Source organism: Rhinatrema bivittatum, chromosome 4 (genome assembly GCF_901001135.1).
Source record: "Rhinatrema bivittatum chromosome 4, aRhiBiv1.1, whole genome shotgun sequence".
Lineage (NCBI taxonomy): Eukaryota > Metazoa > Chordata > Amphibia > Gymnophiona > Rhinatrematidae > Rhinatrema > Rhinatrema bivittatum.
The window spans coordinates 361,786,195-361,801,986 of NC_042618.1; the positions used below are offsets into that span (position 1 = coordinate 361,786,195).

Below are 15,792 nucleotides of genomic sequence, written 5' to 3' on the forward strand. Positions count from 1 at the left end.
CTATGTGTGAGAAATCAAAGCTGCATATGTGTATAAATGAGTATGTGCTTGTTTTCTGAGTATACATGTTTATGATTATGTGTGCCTAAATGACTGATGTTGTGTGTTTGTGTTCATGCATAGGCAAGTTTGCATGTGTATGTATGTATGTATATATGAGAGAGATAGAGACTGAGGTTATGTGAGTATGTTTGTCTGTAACTAGTGGTACATGCTTATGTAGGAGGCTGTATGCATGAGTATATGAGCAAGGCAGCAAGTGGTATATCTGTTACTGAGGCTGCCTACATTTGAACGAGAGTGATTGCATGTATGTGTATGTGTGTGTGTTTGATTTTAACCTTACAGGCCTAAAGTATTTACTAAGCTACAATAGGGCCTGATTTTCATAGGCAATTACATGCTGAAAAATGGGTTTTACACATGTAAATGCACTTTATCCAAGTAAGTGGGCTTTTGGAAATTGCTTCAGTGTATGCCATTGAATTGTCAATAGGTTTTACCTCTGTTAAGTGCACTTAACTATGGGTAAATGGCATAACTCCTTTGAAAATTCACTTGATAATGCGTATACAGTTAGTAAACAGCATTGCCATGCAGTAAAATATATTACTACCTCAAAATGGAAATAACATACAGCATTTGCAAGTTCCAAGAATTATTTCCTGGCCCCCTAAACCCAGTGTAACATAGATATGCTAATGAGCTGCATGACATGCAGATGCATGCAAAGTAGCTCATTGAAATGCAAAGCAGTAGCTCAATGTGTGAAAATTATGTGAATACTGCTTTACTCCAGGAATGTTAGTTACACCTCAAAAGATATAGCAAACTTTTTCCCAGGAGTATTGTCAGGCTAACACATGTGAGGATACTCCCAGGGCTGTCATTTAAAAGAGGCCACAAGGCCCTGTAAGAGTTACCTACATGCCATGTTCCCAGTCAAAGTCCCCTCGTGGTCTGTAGTGCCACATCTCCCATACCTTCATCTAGACATTTATGTGTTAAAAAATAAAAGTTAATAACTCGCTATTAAGCCCTGACCCTATCCTGCAAATCCATCCCATTTCAAATAATTCAAATCTGCCTTGTCCACCAGATTTTTCCCCTCATTATTCTTCTGGACTCCCCTTTCCAACCTTACTAGAATCCCCTGAAGATGAGATTGGGCCAAACCTTTCGGTTCAGCTTCGTTATCGGCCCGCCGTGGAAAATTTCATTTTCCCGCAGTTTGGGCAGATTTTATTTTGTCTGCCCCCTCGAAACAAAGCATGAAACCTGCCCCAACCATTCAAATTGAATTACAATGGGGGGTAGTAAAAAAAAACCCAAACCCACCCCAACCCTTCAAATTTAATTAATTGCACCCCCCACCCTCCCGACCCCCCAAAACTTGCCAAAATTCCCTGGTGGTCCAGCGGGGGTCCCGGGAGCAATCTCCAACTCTCAGGCTGTCAGCTGGTGCCATCTTAAAAAATAGCGCGAGCCATCCATTGCTCCTTCCATGTGACAGGGGCCAACCAATGGCACCGATAGCCCCTTTCACATGGTAAGGGCAAAGGGCCATTGGTGCCATTTTAATTAGTGGCAGCCAACGGCCAGAGAGGGGGAGATCACTCCTGGAACCCCCGCTGGACCACTAGGGAATTTTGGCAAGTTTTGGCGCAGCCCTGTGAAAGAGGGCCAAAAATCAAATTAACCTGTTATTATTGGTTCATACTGGCTATGACATTGTAAGCATCACTACACACATTGCAGTCTTTTTCCTTTCCATGCTAGGTCAGCTGTGACATTGATCAGGTCATGAATGACACAAGGATTTCAGGAAATTGCAGGGGAGCAGTTTCAATAATATCAAACATAGCATCCTACATATAAAATGTTTACTTAACAGAAGGATATTATTAATACTTGCTATGTGTACGTTTGAAATATTATACACCAAAAGCTATAGCTTTTTTTTTTTAATGCACTTACAAACAAAATTGCTCTGGTAACTTTTCTGAAAAGACAGAATTTCAGACAATGCAGATGATTACAGATGATTGTGAAGCATTTAAAAATGCATTGTATGTTTTCTTTTGCCTCAGGGATTCTATCATAGTGTGCTGTATAAATTCTTGTACAAGCATGTTTGCTGGTTTTGTCATCTTCTCCATTGTTGGCTTCATGGCTCATGTCACAAAGAGGCCTATTGAAGATGTAGCCGCTTCAGGTACTTGTGTCTTTAAACAATATAATGATATTCTTTGCATTTAATGTAGGCAGCATCCTTCCAAATAATTTAGGTACTAGTATATTTCATTGCATAGATAAATACAGCAATAATGACCAATAACACAGAATGTGCAATAGGCCCATAAAGATAAATTTACCTAACCCTGAAATTCATAATTACAATTACTACCTCATCTGGAAATATATACTTCAATTAGCAATGCTTTTGAAAATTACCCTTATTCTGTTTACTTCAAAGGATTTTACCACTGAGAGAATAAAACACTAAAGCAAACAGAATGTTCTGTATCATCCAGTCAGAACTCAGATCCTCATCCTAGCATTCAAAGTCTCATCTATGGGTAGGATAGTATAGTTTATACTGCAAAATGCTCTTGATCATTTTAAAGAAATTGCACTATCATAGGTCTAAAAAATAATTGCACGAGACTTGGCCAAATCCAATCCTCAAGGGCCACAGACTGGTCTAGTATTCATCATAATCTTAATATACAAATCAACCAGGCTATTAGAACAAATCTATACAAATTTACCTCACAAATATTAATGGTAGACAAACTGACACCAGGCCTGTTTGTAGCCCTCAAGGATTCTAGCTGGTCATCCCTCATTTAGAGCATTATGTGTATTGGTGTAATTTTGCTATTTCAATATGATATTGACTGGGACTTAGTTTGTAGTAAGTGTTGGCATCTTTGTCAAGTTAATGAATGTAATATTTATGTATTCCAATGCAATTTTTCCTAACCTTTTTCTGTTTTTTTTAAGGGCCTGGTCTTGCATTTTTAGCTTATCCTGAAGCAGTGACACAGTTGCCAATATCTCCTTTGTGGGCAGTATTGTTCTTTTCTATGCTGCTTATGCTTGGAATTGACAGCCAGGTAATATAATAGTATTCTATTCCCAGTGGAGTTTTCCTTTGAAATTCCCACTTGCAACCTTATTGCAGGTACAGATTACCCATGTATATTGCATCTGCAGAAAATATGCACAGAGATTTTAAAATTCAGTTTCCATAAGTACTTTGTCTCCCCCATTCTGTCACCATCTGTGAACAGCACACAGACTTTTACCCACAGTGAGGAGATGGCAATAATAAAAATGGGTTTTATATGATAAAGATGTTTACTCATGTTAAAGGTTTTGAGTATAGGCCCATGTTTTTACATTTCATAGTAATGTAAGCATTAACATTAAAGTAGGAGAGTTTTGTTTACTGGTATTAACAGCTCTTGAATAGAACATTATAGATAGTATTGAGGCCCAGGTCCATCACTGTGGGTGGGTAAGACGGGCACCCACCTGGGACAAGCAGCCAGGGGAGCACAGGAAGAAGGAAGTAAGAGGGATGAGCCACACACACCTAGCTGCTTTTCCTATACTATCCCACCACTACCACTATGAGATATGCCTGCATGATCCCTAGATTAGCTAATAGCTGCTCAGTCAGCCCCAGTGTGAAGGCAGCCATAGAAGCCATGCAGCCAGTCAGGGAGAGTAAGTGTGATGGAGAGGGGGAGAGTGCCAGTGGCAACTCATTCCCAGGGCATGATGTTCCTTGAAGAGAGTTCTGATGGGGACTATGTAGTAAACAATCCTCTCACTTGTGTCAGTAGGAAACATGCTTAGTACATAAGGCCCAATATGTTGTTTGTTGATGTTTCTGACATTTCTTACATTCTGTACAACGCTTTTATATTCCTGCAGTTTTGTACTGTGGAAGGATTCATAACTGCATTGGTGGATGAATTCCCAAAGTTATTACGCACACGGAGGGAAATCTTCATTGCTATTGTGTGCGTTATTTCTTATCTGGTGGGACTGTCCAATATTACTCAGGTAATAATTACATTATGTTCCATTGTATTATATAGGATGGAGTGGTAACCATATTATGGTTTCGACTAAGGGGCCTATGTACTTTTCCCATAGACACAAAATTGGAAAATGTCATTAGTACATCATGCCCATAGCCTCTCTGTATATTTATTTAGATTTTTATATTCTGTTTTTTGGCACACCGAAGCAGATTATATTCAGGTACTAGAGGTATTTCCCTAGCCCCACAGGGTTTATAGCCTCATTTTGTACCTAAGGCAATGGAGGGTAAAGTGACTTGCCTAAGGGCACAAGGAGCAACAGTGGAATTTGAACCCTGGTTTCCCTGGGTTGTAGCCTGCTGCTCTAACCACTTGGAGGGCGTAACTTGCATGTGTTAACTTATGCACACACATTTTAACCTAAAAAGTATGCACACAAGTTCCAACTATGACTCAGGAATGCCTCTCTGACATACACGTAAATGTACACACATAACTGGGTTCTACACATACTTTTGCAAGCACTGAGCCCTGGGCTGTTTTAGTACAGCCATTTCTATGCATAAAACCTGGATTTCTGTATGTAAATAGCTTTGAAAAATACCCTTAAAAGGATTAGTAAAATGTCATAAAGCACTTTCTTACAACTATTCTGATCAAGAGAATTCTTCTTTCTCCTTAAAGCATAATTTGCAAATGATACTCACTTATTTACATTCATGTACACACGTAATTTTAGCATGTACATGATAACATGTTTGAGGACCCTCTTAATGTGCATGTTAAGGCCGTATTGGATAGCATGCTATTTTTAGTTCACACAAAATGACTTTACTCTGCACACTAAACTTTATTGCATAGCCCCCTGCCCCCCAAGTTTTATCTCATAGAACGTTTGGTGTAGAACCTGAACTATACTGGTAGCCTTTCTTTGGACTGCCTCCACCCTTTGTATATTTTTTCAGAAGTACAAAACTGAGAGAGCAATATTCAGCCACTGGCTGGCTTGCAAAGTTAACAGAATAAACTTAACTGAAAAACTTTGGCTGGATATTGAGATTTATCATTTTGCTAATTATAGCGAAATGATCACTCACAGCCAAAAAAAGGGGTGGGGGGGGGGGGGCGAAAGCGTGCAGCCGCCCGCATCATGGCGGTGCAGTATTGCATGCCGCAGTTGCAGCCGCACTGAACACTTTCGCCCCCGAAGCACCAGTAGAAAAGATGTAGGTGTTTCCGGCGCTACTGCTGGCGATAATGTGTGAAACATCACCCGCAGTGCTACTGGCCCCTCATTTTACTAAACTCCGCCCAAACTCCTCCCCTTTCCCTCATTTACATTTTAACATCGCAATGCGGTTGTTATCGCATGTGTTAGGGCACTATTTTGTGTGATAACGCTCTAACGCCTGCGATAATGGCCCATCGCGATTTGAAAAATGACCCCCTTAGATAGCCAGATGACTTTATCCAGCTAACTTTAGGAATTCTCTATGGCACAACCAGAGTTAGTTGAATAAGTTGTCTGGCCAACTCTAAATATTGAAGTTAGCTGAATTATGTATCTGGCTAACTTAACTCCACCCTAAAATGTCCCCAGAACACCCCTATATTATCTGGCTAAATTTTACATAGATAATGAGTTATCCATCTATAATTTAGCTGGATAAGTACCCAAAATATTTAAACATTGGCATTTAGCTGGATAATTCACAAGTTATCCAGCTAAATGCCTTTGAATACGGATCCCAGTGTTTCTAAAGACTGATAAATTTGTCATTATATTCTCAGGTGCTCTTGCCTAACACACTGGTTAACATTTTTAGTCCTGTAGTTTAAGTGTTTGAGATAAAAGGCACTTTAATGTGTAATGGCTAGGCATCAAAGGGATAACTACAATTTCTTTAAAAAAGTATGACTTAATTACTATGTTATAAGATGGTATTTACTTACTAACAGTTACATTTTTTTTTTTTATATTTACAGGGTGGCATTTATGTGTTTAAGCTTTTTGACTATTATTCTGCCAGTGGAATGTGTCTCTTGTTTCTTGTATTCTTTGAGTGCATCTCCATATCCTGGTGCTATGGTAGGTATTATATTGCACTGACCATTTTATATCTCTTGTGATTTTTTTTCAAAGCATTATTTTTATGCAAGAAAAATATCTCTTCAGCAGTCCCGACCATGTAATTATTGTCAGTCTATCTCTTCATCAACATAGTATAAAAGTTTCTTCATTTTGCCATCATTATCCTCCTCCAGTCCCCTTTACCATTGGACATCATGTCATTCATGTTGAACAGGGAATAGAAGAGCAATTGTTTTGAATGAAAAAATAATTTCACACAATTAAAGGTGAATTTTAAAAGCTGGATATGCACCTAAACGGGAGATGAGTGCACATCTAGCACTTGTGCATATCCACCTGATTTTATAAGGTGGCCAGGTGCACGAACAAGTGCCAGTGTGCGAATATCTCCCATCGGACAAAAAAGTAGCCGGGCGTGGGCAGTGCATGGTGACCGAACTGGTGAAACTGTCATCGACTGGATGCACGTTTGTTATAAATTACCCTCACTTGTGCATCCGTAAGTCGCCTTATGCTGCTGGGCATGTACTAGTTTAAAATTAGGTGCACATACAGTATACGCATGTTTTAAAATTGCCGTATATCTGGTCGTGCCTGACCCACACACATATATGTGCGCCCACACACCTGTTTGAAAGTTACTGTCCCTGTGAGCAGTTAAGTCAACTTTGGTCCTCATGGCCCTCAAACAGATCTGGTTTTTAGGGTGTCCCAAACTATGCAAATCGAAACTGGCTCTTAAACCATGCAAATAGATTTCATGCATATTTTTTGTGTATATCCTGAATCTCAGATGAGGATTGATGATGAGACCCACACATTCAAAAAAGGGCATGATTCTGATTCTAGACAGTTTTGTTGTGAAAGCTCGAGGCTAAGCCTTAACTAGACTAGAGAGCAGTAGCACTGTGGTTGCTCCTAAGCTGAGATCTCACTCAAAAACACATTAAAATAAAATGTTGCAGTATCCCCTATACTACTTAGAACTCTGTCTTTGTTGTCTTATTGGTATATTTGTAAATTGTATTTTTAGTTATAATTTCTCATGCAATATTATGCTTAAAGGAATTGCATTATGTGGTTATAAGGAAACTAACAAATTGCTACGGTGCCTCTGGTTTGCTATATAGATAGTAATGTCCATACTGAGTAAGCCAGGGAGCGGAAACTTTATCTAGGCAAAGTTATCTGCATAACTTTACTTGAGTATTCAGCAGAACATAACTGGATGCAATTTCCACTGAATAAACCCAGCTAACTTCAAAGTTACCTGGATAAAGTTATCTGGACAACTTTAGGACAGCCCCGTGGCTGGATAGCTTGAATATCAGCACTAACCGGCTAAAATGAAGGCTTGTCCCTGGAATGCCCCACACCATTCCTTTTTTATCCTGTTAAATTTTGTGAATGTAATGAGTTACTCACACAGAACTTGAAACAGAGAGCAGGGAAAAATATTGAAACTACAGATTTGTCTGGGTATCTCCCCAAATTTCCCAGACCTTTTGAATATGGTCTTCATTGTTTATAACTAGAGATGTGAATCGGAACTGGAATCGGTTCTGATTCTGGTTCCGATTCACATCGTGGTTTTTTTTTTCGTCCGGCCCGAATGCGGTTTTGTTTATCGGCTGCGCCCGAGCCGATAAACAAAAAACCCACCCAGACCCTTTAAAACTAATCCCTTAGCTTCCCCCACCCTCCTGACCCCCCAAAAAATGTTATACAGGTACCTGGTGGTCCAGTGGGGGTCCCGGGAGCGATCTCCCGCTCTCGTGCCGTCGGCTGCCACTAATAAAAATGGTGCCGATGGCCTTTGCCCTTACCATGTAACAGGGTATCCATGCCATTGGCCGGCCCCTGTCACATGGTAGGAGCACTGGATGGCCCGTGCCATTTTTAAAGATGGCGCCGGCCATCCAGTGCTCCCTCCATGTGACAGGGGCCGGCCAATGGCATGGATACCCTGTCACATGTAAGGGCAAAGGGCCATCGGCGCCATTTTGATTAGTGGCAGCCGACGGCCCGGGAGCAGGAGATCGCTCCCGGGACCCCCACTGGACCACCAGGTACCTGTAAAAAGTTTTTGGGGGGGGTCGGGAGGGTGGGGAAGCTAAGGGATTAGTTTTAAAGGGTCGGGGTGGGTTTAGGGGTTATTTTTGTGTGCCGTTTTTCCCGGCCTCCCCCAAAATGATAAGAGACCCCCCACGAGCAATTTTGTGGGGTTTTCCTATTGTTTTGGGGGAGCCCTCGATTTCTGACGATTTTGAAAATATCGTATGATATTTTCAATCGTCCAAAGCCCGATTCACATCCCTATTTATATTTGCTTTCCAATCATGTGTGATCTTTATACGAAGTGAGGGTAATTTTATAACTGTATGGGTAGTACTAAAATCTGTGTGTAACTTGTACAGATAAACTTCAGCCAGAATTTTCAAAGTAACTTTATGTGCATAGGTTCTCTTTGAAAATGCGTGGGTAATTGGCCCATTAGGCGCATAGATTAACTCACGTAAAGTTATTTTCAGAATGTGTAACTTATACAGTTACTTTGAGCATACATTTTAAAATCAAAATTTAAGCATGTAAGTTCCAACTCTGCCCAGACTCCATCTCCTGGAACATTTAAATTAGGTGACTAGCACTGAAAATCAATGTTAGGCCCATAGGGCCTGATTTCAAAAAGCATTTACTCGAGTAAAACTGGGTTTTATTCAAGCAAATGCACTTTATTCAAGTAAGTGGGCTTTTGAAAATTTCTATAATATATGCCATTAAATTGTCCATAGGATTTACTCACGTAAGTGCAATTAGACTTTTGAAAATTGCTACAATAATAGTTACATTTATGCATGTAACTCCTTTTGAAAATTACCTCCAACTGTTTTTCTTGCCCTAACTCCCCCCCTATGCCATCCCCTTTGTAGGCATGTAAACTTAGAAGCTTAGTAAAAAAAGATCCTTAAATCTAGGCAATTGGTCCTAGTCAATTTTTTAAGGAGCCGATTTAGGAACCTAGAGGTCAATTTTGAAAGGGTTTATGTGCCTAACTTTGGGAGTTAGGCGCCACTTAGATTGGCCCTTTTGAAAATTTTACTAGGGATGTGTCCCTAAATTTAAGAGCCCAGTTTTACCTGGAGCCCAGTCTTCAAAAAAATTCTAGATCCTGAGGTCAATATTCAAAGCACACTCAGCGCTAGTTAGCTGCATAAGTGTAACTTTATATGGCTAAGAAGGGCCACTGAATATGAGCTTATGTTCAGTGGCGCTTCATAGCTGCATAGGTCACTCAAATGGCTTTTTAGCCAAATAAATTGTGTGTGTGTGTGTGTGTGTGTGTGTGTGTGTGTGTAGTAATATTCAGTCTTAGCTGCATACGCTAACAGTCTAAGTTATACTTTCCATAGAGCAGGTCTAACAGCCAATTATAACGTATGCGGCTAAGGTCGAAAATATATGTGTATATTAAGCGGCTTAGATGTGCCGCTAAATATCACATCTAAGATAGCCACCTATGTATATCTGGATAGTTTAGAAAAATGGCTAACTTTTAAATATCTGTCCCACTAAATTTAGTAGCCAAACTTATAGAGTCATTCTTTATTGTGCGATGTGCCAATATTGCGGCGGTATTATTAAAATTAGGGGAAGGGGAAGAGTGTGGGTGGGGTTTGGGCGAAATTATCTCCCAGCAGCGCTGTGGGTGATAATGTTTTTCACATTATCGCCAGCAGCACCACAGGAAATAACTACATCTTTTCCCATGGCGCTATGGGGGCGATAGTGTGTGATGCGGCCGGCTACCCACTATTGCCCTTTTTTTTGGCATGAAACATCATTCTGCTTAATCTGCTATAAATATAGCAGAATGATTAATCTAGGGGTTAGGTGCTATGTTTTCAGCTGAAAATAGGAAGTTAAAAGTATAAATTTAGGATTGTTATTAATTTGTCTAGTTTAAAACCCGTAAGTTAGGTGACTAGTGCTGAATATCAGTGTTCTGCACCAAACTTTTTTCCCCATCCTAATTCTGGCTCCATGACCACCTACTTTTTAGTGTCTTAAATATAGGATCCTAAACTTAGGGCCTCAGCCCCAGAAATTTTTCAAAAGAACGTTAGGCTTCTAAACCCTTTGAAAGTCAGCATCTAGGCTCCTAAATTTAGGATCCTAAAGTTGCTGGCTATAGGAGCGAAGCTAGCATGGGGAAGGAAAGTTAGGATCTTAGAACTGATTTTCAGCATTGAGAACATAATTTAGGGGCTTAAATGTAGGCAAATGGGAGGTCATTTTTAAACAGCCTGTATAAGAAAATTGACAAATAATGCATTTAAGTTGCAATTTTCAAAGTTGATTGAATGCGTATAACTCTGTTTTGAAAACTTACCCACCAAATTTACCTACACAAGTTATACCTGTTAAAACATCTGTACAGGGGCAGAACAAGGTGGCCACGAGAGGCTAAACAGAGGATGCTGACCTACACTCTCCTGATGGTTTCTGTTTCCTCATTTGCAAATGCCACCTAAGAGGAAGGGTTTTCCCTGCTGAGCCCGTATGTTTGCCCAGTCAGCTGACCATCAGGTCTTTCATGTCTTTTGAGTCTACTCTATCCAGGTTTGTTGTCCTCATTGTTGGTCCCATCAAGGGAGCAGTGGACCAGCTAAGGGACGAGGTTTCCCTCAGCCACCGTGAACAAGATTTTCCACCACTGCAGAGACCTGGCTCTCCCTATGACGTGACATCAGCATGTGTTGATGACATCACCACTTCTGTGATGCCGGTGGGGGCAGAGGAGATAGTCGTGCCTCTGCTTGAAGTGGTTTACCCGGCTCTTTGTATCCCCGGTTCTAGTGTTGCTGAAGGAGAGTTGAACTTTCTATCACAGGACTCTCAAGTTGGTGTTGTTCTTGGGTTGGTCTGTGTGACTGATTCATCTGCTACAGCTGAACTGGGTGAGTTGCCAGTCAGATTGGTGAAGCCTGCGGTGGACACTTTATACACCATGCGGGAGCTGTGACTGTTACCAAAATACTCTGTTCTTGAAAAGTGGATCTTCAGGTTTCTATTCATGATTTTTTTGCTTCAGGATCATGGCAAAAAGATTACTTGGGTTATATCAAGAAGTGACCAAGGTTCAAGCAATTCAAACTTCCTTGATTCAAGACAGAGCTCTGCTTTCACGAAGACTGGAATCTCTTGAAAATTCCTCACGTAGGTTTAAATTTTCCTAAAGTTATTGGGGAAGTGCCAGTGGTTACTTTGAGAAGATATTTCACTGAGGTCTGAAAAGTTTCCTTCAATGAATAAGATTTCCTTCTTGCTAACCTCAGCTCGTTCTTCTGGTCAAGTGACTCATCTTCCCTCGGACTTGGCTAATTTGTCTGAATTCCTTGAGACCTCAGGCCCAGAAATTGTTGAAAGAACAACTCTCTTTTCTTTTGTATCAGAATCTGACATTAGTTTTGGGATGTCTTCTTACTTTAAAAATGTGAATCTTCCTTTTTATGGCCAGAATGTAAAAAAATGTCCTGACATCTCTAGAGTTACCCAGGAAAGGAGAATGGGATTTATGGCCTTGCGGAAAGATATTTTAGAATTGGGAGCCACATTCACCTTAAGATACCCATGCAAATGTTTTGTTAAAATCCAATCTGATTTTTTGTTTTCTTTTTTCCCTGAACAGCTCAAATCTTTCTTAGATGCAAGGAGAATTGTAACATCTTCTCCAGTTCCACTGTTGTCTTAATAATCTTGAATTGTATTTAATTATAGACTCTTTTTTTTTTGCCTTTTGCTAATGCATTTCTTTTTTTTTTTTATGTTGCCTTTCACTCCCTATATTTCTTTCCATCTCCCTCAAATTGTTTTCTTATTTGATTCAATGTAAGGACATTTAAAGAAGAAGTGTAATTTTTTATCTTGATTTTTCTTTCCTTCTTTTTGATTATTGTCCTTACTGTTTCTTATGCAAAGTATGTATTTGCTTTGTTTTAATAAAATTCATAAATTTAAAAAAAATCTGTACAAATTTTCTATGAAAACTTATGTGCATACTTTTTAAAATCCAAAAGTATGTGCACAAGTCCAAATCTCGGCCTAACTCCACTCCTTGGAACACCTCCACTCAGTCTAGTTAAACTTGCACATGAACATGACATATGTGCATAAGTTTACCTGCTTATTGGGCGGGCAATTTTGTAAAAAGGCATTTTTCAATTTAAGATAGTGTTTTAAACTCTGAAGTCCCTTTGAAAATCACTCTCATTTATTTTATTTATTTAAAAACTTTTATATACCGGTATTAGTATGCATACATCATACCGGTTTACAATGTAACTTTAAAGGTAGAAATTACAATGAACAGGGAGGGCGAACAAGGAGGAGTATACAAAGAGCAGGAGGTGGAGGAATTAAAGCAATAAATAAAAACTGCAACGGACTATTTACAGGAATATACAAGGCGTAGGCAATTTAAGAGCCTAAGTTTTAGGTTCCTAAAGTTAGATTAATTATAGGGATGTGCCTTTGTTGTAAATGAATACGTATAATATGACAAGGGGGGGACACATGATGCCTTGAGACAGGGAAACAGAGCTTACTTGGAGCCACCCCCCATTTAAGCCTTTAAAGTATGCTGATTTTATAATCTTCTGAAAGAATTGAAGCTACAGAGAATTGGGTTGATTTATGGACAGTTTTGACTTTACAAACAACTTGGAGATGAACTCCAGACTCCAGGAAAAAGATAAAGAGAAACTGAAAGCATCTGATGGCAAGATGGCTGACAGGCAGGAGTTGTTGTGTTCACCAGCAAATGGACAAAGACATTATCTCTATACTTAAGGGTAGATTGTAAAAAAGGGCCGTGCATGCGCTCATAAATGCACATATCTCACTGCGCACAAAAATGTATACTATTTTATAACCTACGCATGTAGGTTATAAAATACCCTTCATGTGTGCAGCTGTATGCACAAGATGAGAGAGAGTGTGTGAGAGAGAGAGAGAGCATCTTTATAGGGCTCAGTCAGATAGTCTATACATATTGGCTGCCTATCTCATCTCGTATAATATTCAAATCACTGACCATCATTCACAAATCCCTCCACAACCAAGACATGCATTGGTTCAATGAGCACCTCTGTTTCCGCACCACTGACAGACCAACCAGAAAGCAATACCTCACAACGCTGCACACTCCCTCACCCAAGCTCACTAAACTGGTGACCACCAGAGAACGTGCCCTCTCCCTCGCAGGACCTTCTCTCTGGAACAACATGCCTCTGCCTCCACCAGGAACCATGTCCAAGAAAATTCAAACAGAATCTCAAGACATGGCTTTTTAAACAAGCATTCACCTGAACCTTGTAACCAACTCTCCCGCCTCCTCTATGTTTGCATCCCCCCTTCCCCATAGATCTACCTCTCTCCTTCCTGCATCTGCATATACCGCTATTCCCCTCTTCCCTTGTTAAGCCCCCAATATTCCTCCCAAAAGTTTAATAACTTCCCCCTCTGTTTACCATTAATTTCCCCCTTTCTCTGACAACCAATCCTTTCGCACCCCTTATGACTATGCCTTTATCTCCACACCGTTATATGCTGGTAAAACCTTGTTATTACCGCCATTTCCTTTTTTGTACATATTTCCGTAGGTTAATCAGTTCCTAGTACTACTTGTGTTCACTGTGTAATGCCTGTTGCTATATTATTTTCCCTTGTATGTTGCTTGTAAAGCCTGTTGCTGCTTTTTTGTTACTTGTAAACCGAGGTGATGTTCCGAACGTGCCGCGATATATAAAAATACATACATACATAAATAAATAAATAGAAAAATAAATAAATAAATATATATATATTAGGGGTGTGCATTCGTTTTGAACTTAAATGTAAAACGCAACTTTTTTTTTTTTTTAACTTAAAAAAGTGATGAGGCGAAAACGATCGGATTTCCAACTTATTCAACATAGCTATGTTGAATAAGTTGGAAATCGCGATTGTTGATCCTAAATAAAAATTTAAACCCCTCACCCTTCTTAATCCCCCCCCCAAGACTTACTAAAACTCCCTGGTGGTACAGCAGGGAGTCAGGACGCCATTTCTGAACTCCTTTGCGAGGAGCACGTGACGTCGGCGTCACGTCGGAGTGACGCGGTGTCACGTGATTCCCCGCGCGTTGCACCCAAAAGTTCCTTTTGGGTGCAACGAGGGTCCCGGAGCGATCGCGCGGGGAATCACGTGACGCCGACGTCACATGCTCCTCGCAAAGGAGTTCAGAAATGGCGTCCTGACTCCCTGCTGTACCACCAGGGAGTTTTGGTAAGTCTTGGGGGGGGGGGGATTAAGGAGGGTGAGGGGTTTAAATTTTTATTTGCACGTATGGACATAGACTCAACTTATGGAATTCTCCATATGTCCATATTGACCGCAAATGGGACCCCCTTTCGACTTATGGACTTATGAACATAAACTTTTGCTCTGCACATCCCTAATATATATATATGGACCATTGTAAGGGGGCACTTTGATTCAGGGTAAGTTTTCGGGAAGTGGGCTGGAGTTAGGGGGGTGGTGTTTCAGACACTTTCAGAGGTATCCATTGTAAAATTTACATCATTAAAGAATTTTAGACCTTATAAGTGATGAAAAGGAGTTGATTTGTACAATGCAACTAGCAGAGACTACAGTGTACAAATCAACTCCTCTTTTTAGAGTTATCACTTATAAGGTAAAAAATTCTTTAACGGTGTAAATTTTACAATGGATCCCTATGAATCAAAGGGCCCCCTTTCAATGGTTTATATATAGAATATATAAACTTTCAGAGTGAGCCCTATAAAGATGTTTTCTCTCTTTCTCTCTCTCTCTCTCTCTCTCTCTCTCAATGTTCACTGGAATCCTGCAATTATAGCAAAATGGCATGAGGAAAATTTGGAGTTATGTACATGAGTACTGACCCTGCCTCTGGAAAAGCCATGATGTGCCCCTTTTCCACCTACTTTTTCTGAGCATGCATACCTCAATGTACGTACGCCTTTCCCGGCTGTTTAAAATTTGCATAGCTCCCATGCGGCCCACTTTCAGGCATATGTGGCTGGTTTTACACGTGCAAGGCTTTTAAAATCTACCTTTTACTGCGTGGTGGTAGCTGCCCTTGAGAGTAAATTATGGGCCAGATTTTCAAAGCCCTATGGGCATAAATCCATAGGATTTACGTGTGTAGGGGGAGTTACGCGGCCGGGCCTATTTTTTAAAGCCCGGCGACACGCGTAAAGCCCAGGATGCGTCTAAGTCCCGGGGCTTCGAAAAAGGGGCTGAGAGGGGGCGGAGCGGTCCGGGGTAAGGAAAGAGGCTGCTGGCACGTGCAACTTGCACCTGCCTAGAGGCAGGCGCAAGAGGTACAATAAAGGTCAGGGGGTTAGAATAGGGCTAGGGGGTGGGAAGGTTAGGGGAAGGGGTGGGAAGGATAGATTAGAGGGAAGGGAAAGTGTGCGCGCATGTTATAAAATTTGGCTTCCATGTGTGCGCACCAGATAGCGTGCGCACATGGACGCACAGGCGTACCTTTTAAAATCTACCCCTATAAATACAAATATCACAGAATTAAAAGGTGTGATGATAGAGGTGGATAAGAGG

The 15,792-nt window shown here is 40.5% G+C and overlaps 1 protein-coding gene across 1 annotated transcript in view; it reads left to right on the top strand.

The window, feature by feature from the left end:
- SLC6A1 (solute carrier family 6 member 1) overlaps nucleotides 1–15,792 on the top strand; it is a 219,190-nt gene that overhangs the window by 184,557 nt on the left and 18,841 nt on the right. Inside the window, exons 9-12 of the mRNA XM_029600770.1 lie at nucleotides 2,091–2,215; nucleotides 3,007–3,119; nucleotides 3,946–4,077; nucleotides 6,045–6,147. Of these exons, the coding sequence (XP_029456630.1) occupies nucleotides 2,091–2,215; nucleotides 3,007–3,119; nucleotides 3,946–4,077; nucleotides 6,045–6,147 (473 nt within the window). The remainder of the gene's footprint in view (nucleotides 1–2,090; nucleotides 2,216–3,006; nucleotides 3,120–3,945; nucleotides 4,078–6,044; nucleotides 6,148–15,792) is intronic.